Source organism: Cebus imitator, unplaced genomic scaffold, assembly GCF_001604975.1.
Source record: "Cebus imitator isolate Cc_AM_T3 unplaced genomic scaffold, Cebus_imitator-1.0 Scaffold50, whole genome shotgun sequence".
NCBI lineage: Eukaryota > Metazoa > Chordata > Mammalia > Primates > Cebidae > Cebus > Cebus imitator.
Window position 1 is genome coordinate 619,502 of NW_016107365.1, and position 11,778 is coordinate 631,279.

At 44.1% G+C, this 11,778-nt stretch overlaps 1 protein-coding gene and 1 pseudogene across 1 annotated transcript in view; both read right to left on the reverse strand.

Moving 5' to 3' along the window:
* CCDC125 (coiled-coil domain containing 125) overlaps positions 1–11,778 on the reverse strand; it is a 47,822-nt gene that overhangs the window by 20,366 nt on the left and 15,678 nt on the right. The window contains exons 3-6 of the mRNA XM_037738198.1: positions 10,246–10,313; positions 7,050–7,136; positions 3,563–3,640; positions 2,739–2,828 (exon numbers count right to left, since the gene is read on the reverse strand). Of these exons, the coding sequence (XP_037594126.1) occupies positions 2,739–2,828; positions 3,563–3,640; positions 7,050–7,136; positions 10,246–10,313 (323 nt within the window). The remainder of the gene's footprint in view (positions 1–2,738; positions 2,829–3,562; positions 3,641–7,049; positions 7,137–10,245; positions 10,314–11,778) is intronic.
* LOC108303663 lies at positions 8,799–9,974 on the reverse strand (annotated as a pseudogene).

Genomic DNA, 11,778 nt, shown 5'->3' on the forward strand with positions numbered 1-11,778 from the left:
TTTTTTTTTTGAGACCGAGTCTCACTCTGTCACCCAGGCTGCCGTGCGGTGGCACAATCTCATCTCAAACTCTGCAAACTCTGCCTGGCGGGTTCAAGTGATTCTCCTGCCTCAGCTTCCCAAGTAGCTAGGATTACAGGCAGCTGCCACCACACCTGGCTAATTTTTATATTTTAATAGAGATAGGGTTTCACCATGTTGGCCGGGCTGGTCTCAAACTCCTAAACTCAAGTGATCTGCCCACCTTGGCCTCCCAAAGTGCTGGGATTACAGGTGTGAGCCACTGTGCCCAGCCTAAACATACTCTTAACGTTTCTTAGTTGAGACATAATCAGAACCAGAAATATTTCTAAGCATTACATTCTGCATACTTATTCTCTTTACTTAATAACCATTTGAAATATCAACTATATGCTTAGGTTACCTTCAGAAACTTACATACATAGGCCCTCATGTAAACTATTGACTTTAGGTAGTGATGATATATCAACATTGGTTATAAAAAATGTACCACCCTGGTGGGGATGTTGATAGTGGGGGAGGCTGTGTATATGGGAAATCCCTGTACCTTCTGCTCAATTTTGCTGTGAACCTACAAGTGCTCTAAAAAAGAAAACCAACAAAGTATTCCATGGAAAAAAAAAAAAAGATACATAGGGTACACTCATGTTCATAGCAGCATCATGCAAAATAGCCAAAGGTAGAGATAACTTAAGTGTCCATCAGGGATGAATGTATAAACAAAATGGGAACTTGGCCATAAAGTATATAATTTAAAGTTATTAAATAAACTCGCACTAATAAAAGAGTTGTTCCAAAGATATTTTTTCTCTCGTTGGAGCTGATTGTCAGAACATAAAAATTTGCCATCTTGGGCCAGGCATGGTGGCTCACACCTGTAATCCCAGCACTTTGGGAGGCAAGGCAGGCAGATCACCTGACATCAGGAGTTTGAGATCAGCCTGACCAACATGAAGAAACCCCATCTCCACTAAAAATACAATATTAGGCGGGGCACAGTGGCTCACGCCTGTAATCCTAGCACTTCGGGAGGCTGTGGCGGGCAGATCACCTGAGGTCAGGAGTTCAAGACCAGCCTGGCCAACATGACAAAACTCTGTCCCTACTAAAAAGACAAAAATCAGCTGGGCATGGTGGTGGGCGCCTGTAATCCCAGCTACTCAGGAGGCTGAGGCAGGAGAACTGTTTAAACTCAAGAGGTGGAAGTTGCAGTGAGCTAAAACGGCACCATTGCACTCCAACCGGGGCAATAAGAGCAAAACTCCATATAAAAAAAAAAAAAAAAAAAGTAGCCAGGCGTGGCGGCTCACACCTGTAATCCCAGCTACTCAGGGGGCTGAGGCAAGCAGATCACCTGAGGTTGGGAGTTCGAGATTAGCATGACCAAGATGGAGAAACCCCAACTCCACTAAAAATACAAAATTATCCAGGAGTGGTGGTGCATGCCTGTAATCCCAGCTACTCGGGAGGCTGAGGCAGGAGAATCACTTGAACCCAGGAGGCAGAGGTTGCAGTGAGCCAAGATTGCACCATTGTACTCCAGCCTGAGCAACAAGAGCAAAACTCTGTTTCAAAAAAAATTTTTTGGCTGGGTGTGGTGGCTCACGCCTATAATCCCAGCACTTTGGGAGGCCAACACAGGTGGATCACAAGGTCAAGAGATGGAGACTATGCTGGCCAACACAGTGAAACCCCATCTCTAATAAAAATACAAAAAAAATAGCTGGGCGTGGTGGCACGTGCCTGTAGTCCCAGCTACTCAGGAGGCTGAGGCAGAAGAATTGCTTGAACCTGGGAGGCAGAGGATGTAGTGAGCCAAGATCAATCCATTGTACTCCAGCCTGGTGACAGAGTGAGACTCTGTCTTAAAAAAAGAAAAGAAAAGAAAAGAAATTTACCATCTTAACCATCCTATTTTTAATCTTTTTTCTTTTCTTTTTTTTTTTTTTTACTTTTTTTTTTTTTTTTGATGTCATCTAGACTGATTTCGAACTCCTGGACCAAAGCAGTCCTCCCACCTCAGGCTCCCAAAGTGCTGAGATTACAGGTATGAGCCATCATGACCAGTCCCTCAAAAGATTTTGTCTGAAAAAAACCAAATAGTTCCAATTCTAAAATAATTCTTATGCTATATTTTAAAATAGAGTTTATACTATTTGGGTTTTTGTTTGTTTTGTTTTGTTTTATTTTTGAGACACAGACTCTCTCTGACATCCAGGCTGGAGTGCAGTGGTGCGATCACGGCTCATTGCAGCCTCTACCTCCCCAGTTCAAGTAATCCTCCCACGTCGGCTTTCCACATAGCTGGGGCTACAGGTGCAAGCCACCATACCCAGCTAATTTTTGTAGTTTTGTACAGATAGGGTTTCACCATGTTGGCCAGGCTAGTCTCAAACTCCTGGGCTCAAGTGATCCTCCTGCCTTGGCTTCCCAAAGTGCTGGGATTATAGGCATGACCCACTGCACTCAGCCTACGCAATTTTTTTTTAAAGAAAATTAACACTATGCTGTTAAAAGAAAGTCACTAAGTGTGTGTGTCGGGGGGGAAGTAAGGAAAAAAAAGAAAATTAACACTAACAAAAAAATATGCAAGTATTAAGTGGTAAGCAATACAAATTGTATAATCTTTTGCACTTAGTTCAAAGAAGAGAGCATAAATTACTTTTGAATTACATACATTTTAAAGATTTTCAAAGAAAAATAATAGTGCAATATACAAACCTGTCATATTTTTGGGTCCAAGATTCTTCTATATTTTTAAATCTATTATGATCAAATTCTATTTCCCACTGCAAGGCATTTATCTCCTACAGAAATAAAATAGTATCTTCATGGCAAATTACTACAAATAAATCATTTCAGGACATTGTGAATAGCTGAAATAAATCCTATAATCAGTCCATAGAAATGGTTTAAAGAGAAAAAATTAACTACTGCTCAAAAAGTGTCTATGACATTTGTAAACATATATAACATGCCTCTTTAGCACTCAAAACAACTCTGCCAAAACTCACTTAATATTGAAAAAAACTCAAATTGTTTGGCTTTAAAATTTGCTGGATTGCTACACCTGGATTTCTCAGTGCCCGCCTCCGCTGCAAGTGGTGACCTTAAGCAAAATCTTGTCCTGGAAATCTTAGCTCAATGGTCCCACCAAGGGAGAACACACCAGGCATAGGAGACGTGACCATCTAGGATGATTCCTAACTACCTTTATAGTGAAGAGGGGGTGGTCAGAAAGACATATGTCCTGCAAGGCAAGGATGAGGATTAAACAAAAAAATTTTTTTAAGAAGAAAAATGAGAAGTATCAATTTGGCAGGCCTTCTACTACCTTAATATGGGGGGAAAAATAACCTTAATTCATTGTGCACATGACAATCTGTTTTAGCTGTAAACTCCAAAAGGGAAGACCATCAGAACTGAAGCACATCTAGCATAGGGTATGCACAAATGACAGATCCATTAGTATGGTGAATTTAGAGAAATTATATTAAAGCTTATTGGACTGAATGAAGTCTAGATTGAAAGCAGCAAATACCTTCTCCAAGGATCTCTTTTGTTCCATAGTTTTTTGAAGCACTGCCTGCGTATGACTTGTGGCTTTGCCAAGTATTGCCTAAGAAAAATAAAACTAGCATCAGCATAAATTAAATTTGTAATCACTCCTATGTACATCATGAAATTCTCTTTTATTTTAAGGCAACAGAAAATTAAGATAAATTGAGATAACTATTTTACAGTGACCACCTTTTATGGAGAGTCTGATAGTTCAAAAGTCAGGAGATCTTGGTTTGGTTCTTTTCCAGTGAATGTGGGAATGAATGAATGAACTTTCCACACAAAGAAAGTGTTCAGAGCACTTTCTATTCATCAGTCAAAAAGTGAAAACCACCTGATATGGTTTGGCTCTGTGTCCTCACCAAAATCTCATCCTGAATTGTACTCCCATAATTCCCACATGTTGTAGGAGGGACCTGGTGGGAGATAATTTGAATCATGGGGGCAGTTTCTCCCATATTGTTTTCGTGGTAGTGAATAAGTCTCATGAGATCTGATGATTTTATCGGGGGTTTCTGCTTTTGTATCCTCTCATTTTCTCTTGCTGCCACCATGTAAGAAGTGCCTTTTGCCTCCCACCATGATTCTGAGACCTTCCCAGCCATGTGGAACTGTAAGTCCAACTAAACCTCTTTTTCTTACCAGCCTTGAGAATGTATGTCTTTATCAGGAGTGTGAAAATAGACCAATACAGTAATTTGGGACCAGTAGAGTAGGGCATTGCTGAAAAGACACCCAAAAATACGGAAGCAACTTTGGAACTGGGGAACAGGCAGAGGTTGGAACAGTTTGGAGGGCTCAGAAGAAGACAGGAAAACATGGGAAAGTTTGAAACTTTCTAGAGACTTATAGAGTGGCCTTGATAGAAATACTGATAATGACATAGACAATGAAATCCAGGCTGAGGTGGTCTCAGATGGAGAGGAGGAATTTGTTGGGAACTGGAGCAAAGGTGACTCTTGTTATGTTTCAGCAAAGAGATTTGTGGCATTTTGCCCTGCCCTAGAGATTTATGGAACTTTGAACTTGAGAGAGAGAATGTAGGGGCATCTGGTGGAAGAAATTTCTAAACAGCAAAGCATTCAAAACGTGACTTGGCTACTGTTAAAGGCATTCAGTTTTAGAAGGGAAGCAGAGCATAAAAGTTCGGAAAATTTGCAGGCTGACAATACGATAGAAAAAAAAATCCCATTTTCTAAGGATAAATTTAAGCCAGCTGCAGATATTTGCATAAGGAATGAGAAGTTGAATATTAATCCCCAAAACAATGGGGAAGATGTCTCCAGGGCATGTCAGAGACCTTTGCAGCAGTTTCTTCCATCACCAACCCCAGAAGTCTAGGAGGGAAATATGGTTTTGTGGGCAGGGCCTAGGATCCCCATGCTATGTGCAGTATAGGGAGTTGGTGCCCTGCATCCCAGCTGCTCTAGCGGTGGCTGAAAGGGGCCAAGGTACAGCTTGGGCCGTGGCTACAGAGAGTGCAGTCCCAAGCCTTGGCAGCTTCCACATGTTGTTGAGCCTGTGGGTACTGAGAAGTCAAGAACTTGGGTTTGGGAACCTCCACTAGATTTCAGAAGATGTATGGAAACACCTGAATGTCCGCGCAGAAGTTTCCTGTAGGACTAGGGCCCTCATGGAGGATCTCTGCTAGGGCACTTCAGAAGGGAAATGTGGGGTTGGAGCCCCCACACAGAGTCCCTACTGCAGCACCACCTAGTGCAGTTGTGAGAAGAGGGCCACCGTCCTCCAGACCCCAGAACAGTAGATCCACCCATGGCTTACACTGTGTACCTGGAAAAGCTGCAGAATCTCAATGCCAGCCCGTGAGAGCAGCTGGGAGAGAGGCTGTACCCTGCAAAGTAACAGGGGTGGAGCTGCCCAAGGCCATGGGAACCCACCTCTTGCATCAGTGTTACCTGAATGTGAGACCTGGAGTCAAAGGAGATCATTTTGGAGCTTTAAAATTTGACTGCCCTGCTAGATTTTGGACTAGCATGGGTCCTGTAACCCCATTGTTTTGGCCAACTTCTCCTACTTGGAACAGCTATATCCAATACATATACCCCCATTGTATCTGGGAAGTAACTAGCTTGCTTTTGATTTTACTGGCTCATCGGCAGAAGGGACTTGCCTTGTCTCAGATAAGACTTTGGACTGTGGACTTTTGGGTTAATGCTTAAATGAGTTAAGAGTTTGGGGGATGGTTGGGAAGTCATGACTGGTTTTGAAATGTGAGGACATGAGATTTGGAGGGGCCAGAGGCGGAATGATATGGTTTGGCTCTGTGTCTTCACCCAAATCTCATCTTGAATTATACTCCCATAATTCCCACATGTTGTGGGAGGGACCCATGGGAGATAATCTGAATCATGGGGGTGGTTTCCCCCATACTATTCTCATGATAGTGAATAAGTTTCACGAGATCTGATGGTTTTATCAGGGGTTTCCACTTTTGCATCTTTCTCATTTTCTCTTGCCACTGCCATGTAGGAAGTGCCTTTTGCCTCCTGCCATGATTCCGAGGCCTCCCCAGCCATGTGCAACCGTAAGTCCAATTAAACCTCTTTTTTCCCCAATCTGGAGTATGTCTTTATCAGCAGTGTGAAAACAGACTAATACACCACCCAAATGTTCATCAGCTGGTGAATACATAAACAAAACACGGTGCATCTAGACAACAGAGTATTACCTGGCAATAAAAAGGAAGACAGTACTGATACATGCTACAACATGTATGAACCTCTAAAACATGCTAACTAAATGAATCTCGGTGCGAAAGAATCCAGTCACATATCTTATGATTCTATTTACATGAAATAGAAAAGGCAAATCTACAAACAGAAAGTAGATCACTGGGGATGGGGGTAGGAATACAAGGAGTGACTGCTGATGGGCACCAAGTCCCTTTTTTGATGCTGGAAATGTTCTAAAATTAGATTATAGTGATGGTGGTACAACTCTTACATCTAATAAAAATGAATTGTACTGTACACTTACATGTGAACTTCATAATATATAAAGTTCTTAAAAATATACATACCTAAAAAAACCCTCAATTGTATTAAGTCCTTCTGCTTTTGTTCTGAAAGTTAAAACTGCCAGGTTCAGTGGCTCATGACTGTAATCCCGGCACTTTGGGAGGCCGAGGCAGGCAGATCATGAGGTCAGGAGATCGAGACCGTCCTGGCAATGGTGAAACCCCGTCTCTACTAAAATACAAAAAATTAGCTGGGCATGGTGGCACGCACCTGTAGTCCCAGCTACTCAGGAGGCTGAGGCAGGAGAATTGCTTGAATCTGGGAGACGGAGGTTGCAGTGAGCCAAGATTGTGCCACTGCACTCCAACCTGGCAAAAGAGCAAGACTCCATCTCAAAAAAAAAAAAAAAAAGGAAAAAAGAAAGTTAAAACCACACCAACATTATTATTGGAACACGTAAGTGATGAAAGTTTAAAAACAACTTCTTACCATGCTTTGAAGAATTTTCAGTGCTTCCTCTTTACCTCTGAGTTGCCTTTGAGATGCCTCAAGTTCAGCTTTTAAAATTTCTACCTCCTGAGGACAGAAAGAAAATTAGTCTTCCTATCTGCAAGATATACAACCCTAAAATTACCAGTTTGGCTAATCTACATTTACCTTTGGCTCAAAGCACTTACAAATGAGGCTTAAAATTCCTCTAGACTTAGTGAGTGAGCCCGACATGCTAAAATTGAGAGCCTCGGACGGGCGCAGTAATAGCAGCACTTTGGAAGGCAGAGGCGGGTGGATCACCTGAGGTCAGGAGTTCACAACCAGCCTGGCCAACAAGGTGAAACCCCATCTTTACTAAACACACAAAAAATTTGCCAGGTATGGTGGCACACGCCTATAATACCAGCTACTCCAGAGGCTAAGGCAGGAGAATCGCTTGAACCCAGGAGGCGGAGATTGCAGTGAGCTGAGATTGAGCCACTGCACTCTAGCCTGGGCAACAGAGCAAGACTCTGTTTCAATAAAAAAAAAAAGATAGCTTGGTATGGTGTCTCACACCTGTAATCCCAGCTACTTGGGAGGATGAGGCATGAGAATCACTTGAACCAGGGAGGTTTTTGAGACAGAGTTATTCTGTCACCCAGGCTGGAGTGCAGTGGTATGATCTCAGCTCACTGCAACCTCTACTTCCTAGGCTCAAGTGATTCTCCTGCCTGAGCCTCCCAAGTAGCTGGGATTGCAGGTGTGCATCACTACCACCAGCTTAATTTTTGTATTTTTAGTAGAGACGGGTGTTTCACCATGTTGGCCAGGCTGGTCTTGAACTCCTGACTTCAAATGATCTACCTGCCTCTGCTTCCCAAAGTGCTGGGATTACAGGCGTGAGCCACCGTGCCCAGTCCCAGTTGGCTTTCACGTTGTTTACATACTAAGGTTGCAGTTCCTTATGTAGGGAATCAAGGTAAGGAGGCAGCTGCAGGCCCCAATCCAATGACTAGTGTCCTTATAAAATGAAGGCAATGTGGACACAGGTTCATAGGGAGAAGGCCATGTGACAGAGGCAGCAGCTGGATTTATGCAGCTACCAACCAAGGAACACCAAGGATTGCAGCAAACATCAGAAGTGAGGAAGAGGCAGAGGACTCTCCTCTAAAGCCTGCAGAGGGAGCACTACTGAAACTTTACTCTTAAGGGGCACAGACTTAGGTTTCAAACTTCAACCTCTAGAACCGAAAGCACATAGATTTCTGTTGTTCTAAGCCACCAGTTTGTGGTACTTTGTCTTGGCAGCCAAATACAGTGGCTTTCACAGGAAGAGACCCAAACGCACACTAAGGTGGGCTTCCTAGTTCTCAAAGGACAGACACCCCTCACAGAAACTGCTCTTCCCACCAAGGCAGTGGGCTCCTCAGGCCACCTGAGACTCTGGGCTTGACTTTAACAAGGTTAAATTAAGTCAGATTGTTAGAAGCTACACATACAGGGAAGGCACATGGAAGGAAATTGTAACTTACTTTCTCAAGGAGGAGATTAGAGAAGTGGGGTGGAAAGGAGAACTGGTGGGATGTTCACATGGCCGCTTCTTTAAAAGATGAGGTGGATAAGAAACAGAGGAAGCCAGTTGAAAAGGATGAGCTCTAAAGTGTGGCTCAGTAAGAAAATCTGGAAAGCCAAAATTTGCCTTCCACACAGATTTGGTACCACTTAAACAAAATAGCTATCAGTGGACTTCATTCACATGAAAAGTTGTGGGTTTTTTTTTTTCTTTTAAATCAAAGGTCCCTTACTGGTCCTGTTTTCACGAGTTGCAGTGACCAGGGAAAAAGGAGAGGAACCAGCCAGCACAGGGAGGTGTTATCTCCACAACATTCCATTTATACACAGAACTAAACAGACAAGCACAGGGTCACCATTGCAGCTGGAAGTTGGCAGCACGAGAAGGGGGAGGACCAGGTGGGGAGTGGGGGTGTTGTTAAAGAAAACACAGGACCCCCTACAACTAGGGTGCTTGGTGGGATGTCTGCTTCAACCCAAGAGGAATCAGAAGATCAACAGCAGTTTGAGAAGGCCAGTCAGGGATGGAGGGAGGAAAATACAGGGAGGAATATCCAGGGAGTAGGGCGTCTGTTTGGCAACTGGGGTGAAGGGATTGCCCTCTCCCTGCTGTGATCCCCTCAGCCCCTCCAGTCTGGTGGATAGGAGGCAGCCTGCAACCCCCAAGGGCAGGTGTGGGGCTGTCAGATGCTCCAGGCAGGGGGCCAGAAGGGGCTCACAAAGGCTTGCCCTCCTAGAAGATAATGGCCCTGTCCCCCCGCCACCAGCTTCTCTGCCAGGGTGCAGCGGTCATTGACCTCCTCGTAGCAGTTTGCTTATTCATGCATGATCCCTGTCAGCTTCTTCTTGATGGCATCCTTGGAGTTGGCATAGATCATTTTGCTCTTAAGGGGCACAGACTTAGAAGCCCAAAACATAACCAGGTCCTCCTTCTTGCTCTCCTTGGTCTCGTAGGTTGCGTCATAGAGGGCGTAGTAGCAGTCCTTATCTGGCAGCATCTTGACAAAGGTGGCACAGAGGTCATCGACTGTCTGACCCACATCGCCCACCAGTATCTCCTTGCCCTCCTCCAGGAATATGTTCCTCTTGTCCTTACTCTGGCAGAAGAGCACCACCTTCTTGTGCTTCTTCACCCCTTCTGGCGTTGAAGACTTACACAACTTCATGTCATTGAACATCCTGATGACACCTTCAAAGACAGCCACACTGGAGGCCATGTTTCTGGAAGCGAAAAGGAGAGGGCACGGAGAGCAGCAGAAGACGAGAGCGCTATAGCCACTGCAGGGACCCGGCTGAATTGAGAATTTCTTCTTTTTTTGAGACAGAGTTTCACTCTTGTTGCCCAGGCTGGAGTGCAATGGCACGATCTCAGCTTACTGAAACCTCCGCCTCCCGGGTCCAAATGATTCTCCTGCCTCAGCCTCACAAGTAGCTGGAATTACAGGCATGTGCCACCACACCAGGCTAATTTTGTATTTTTAGTAGAGATAGGGTTTCTCCATGTTGGTCAGGCTCTGGTCTCGAACTTCCAACCTCAGGTGATCCACCCACCTCGGCCTCCCAGAGTGCCGGGATTACAGGCATGACCCACTGCGCCCAGCCAAGAATCGAGAATTTTTCTATTAGCCAGATCACCTACCTCTAAAGTTTCATGAAGACATTGCCTTAATTCTTCATTTGACAGTTCTGCATTCGAATCTACTGGTGTGGGGGAAGAAAAGAATCTATTAGGGGAAAATTTTTGAATATTTTAACTAATTAAACAGAGGACATTTGTTTACAAATTACCAAATACAGGTAGGTATCCCCTAAATTGCAGAGAGAAAAATTATAATACACAACTGGGTGCAGTGGCTCAGGCCTGTAATCCCAGCATTTTGGGAGGCCGAGATGGGTGGATCACTCGAGGTCAGGAGTTCAAGGTCAGCCTGGCCAACATGGTGAAACCCCATCTCTACTAAAAATACAAAAATTAGCTGAGCACGGTGGTGGCAGCCTGTAGTCCCAGCTACTCGAGAGGCTGAGACAGGAGAATCGCTTGAACCCAGGAGGTGGAGGTTGCAGAGAGTGAAGATTGTGCCACTGTACTCTATCCTGAGTGACAGAGTGACTCCGTCTCAAAAAAAAAAAAAAATTATAATAGACCAAATCATGTTAAAAATATGTCGTGTGAAACATTTCACAAATGAAAAGACATATATTGTACTTTTGAATAAAAAGATTTTCAAAAAGGACTCTTAAGGATTGCTTGAGGCCAGGAGTTAGACATAAGCATAGGCAACACAGACCTCTGTCTCTACAATACATAAAATAAAAAAAAAGCTAGATGTGGTGATGTGCTGGTAGTCCCTGCTACATGGGAAGCTGAGGTGGGAGGAGCACTTGGGTCCAGGAGCTTGAGGCTGCAGTGAGCTGTGACTATACCACTCTAGCCTGAGCAACAGAGCAAGACCATGTGAAAAAAAAAAGGACTCTAAAAGAATATAGAAAAACATGAATGTTAGTGAATAAAATAAATAGATTTTGGTATTTTGGCTTCAGTTTGAATGGTGTAGTAGTATAAACATAAGAAATAACGTGGGCCAGCACAGTGGCTCATTCCAATAATCCCAGCACTTTGGGAGGCCAAGATGGGCAGATCTCCTGATGTCAGGAGTTCGTGACCAGCCTGGCCAACATGGTAAAATCCCATCTCTACTAAAAATACAAAAATTAGCCAGACACAGTGGCATATGCCTGTAGTCCCAGCTACCCAGGAGACTGCGGCAGGAGAATTGCTTGAACCTGGGAGGAAGAGGTTGCAGTGAGCCGAGACTGTGCTATTGGAATCTAGCCTGGGTGACAGAGTAAAATTCTGTCTCTAAATAAATAAATAAATAAAATAACCTGAAGGCTGGGCACAGTGGCTCACGCCTGTAATCTCGGCATTTTAGGAGGCTGAGGCGGGCAGATCACCTGAGGTCAGGAGTTTGAGACCAGCCTGTCTGTATGATGAAACCCTGTATCTACTAAAAATACAAAAATCAGCCAGGCATGGTGGCATGCTCCTGTAATCCCAGCTACTCAGAAGGCTGAAGCAGAAGAATTGCTTGAACCCAGGAGATGGGGGTTACAGTGTGCTGAGATCGCACCACCGTGTACTCCAGCTTAGGTGACAGAGCGAAATTCTGTC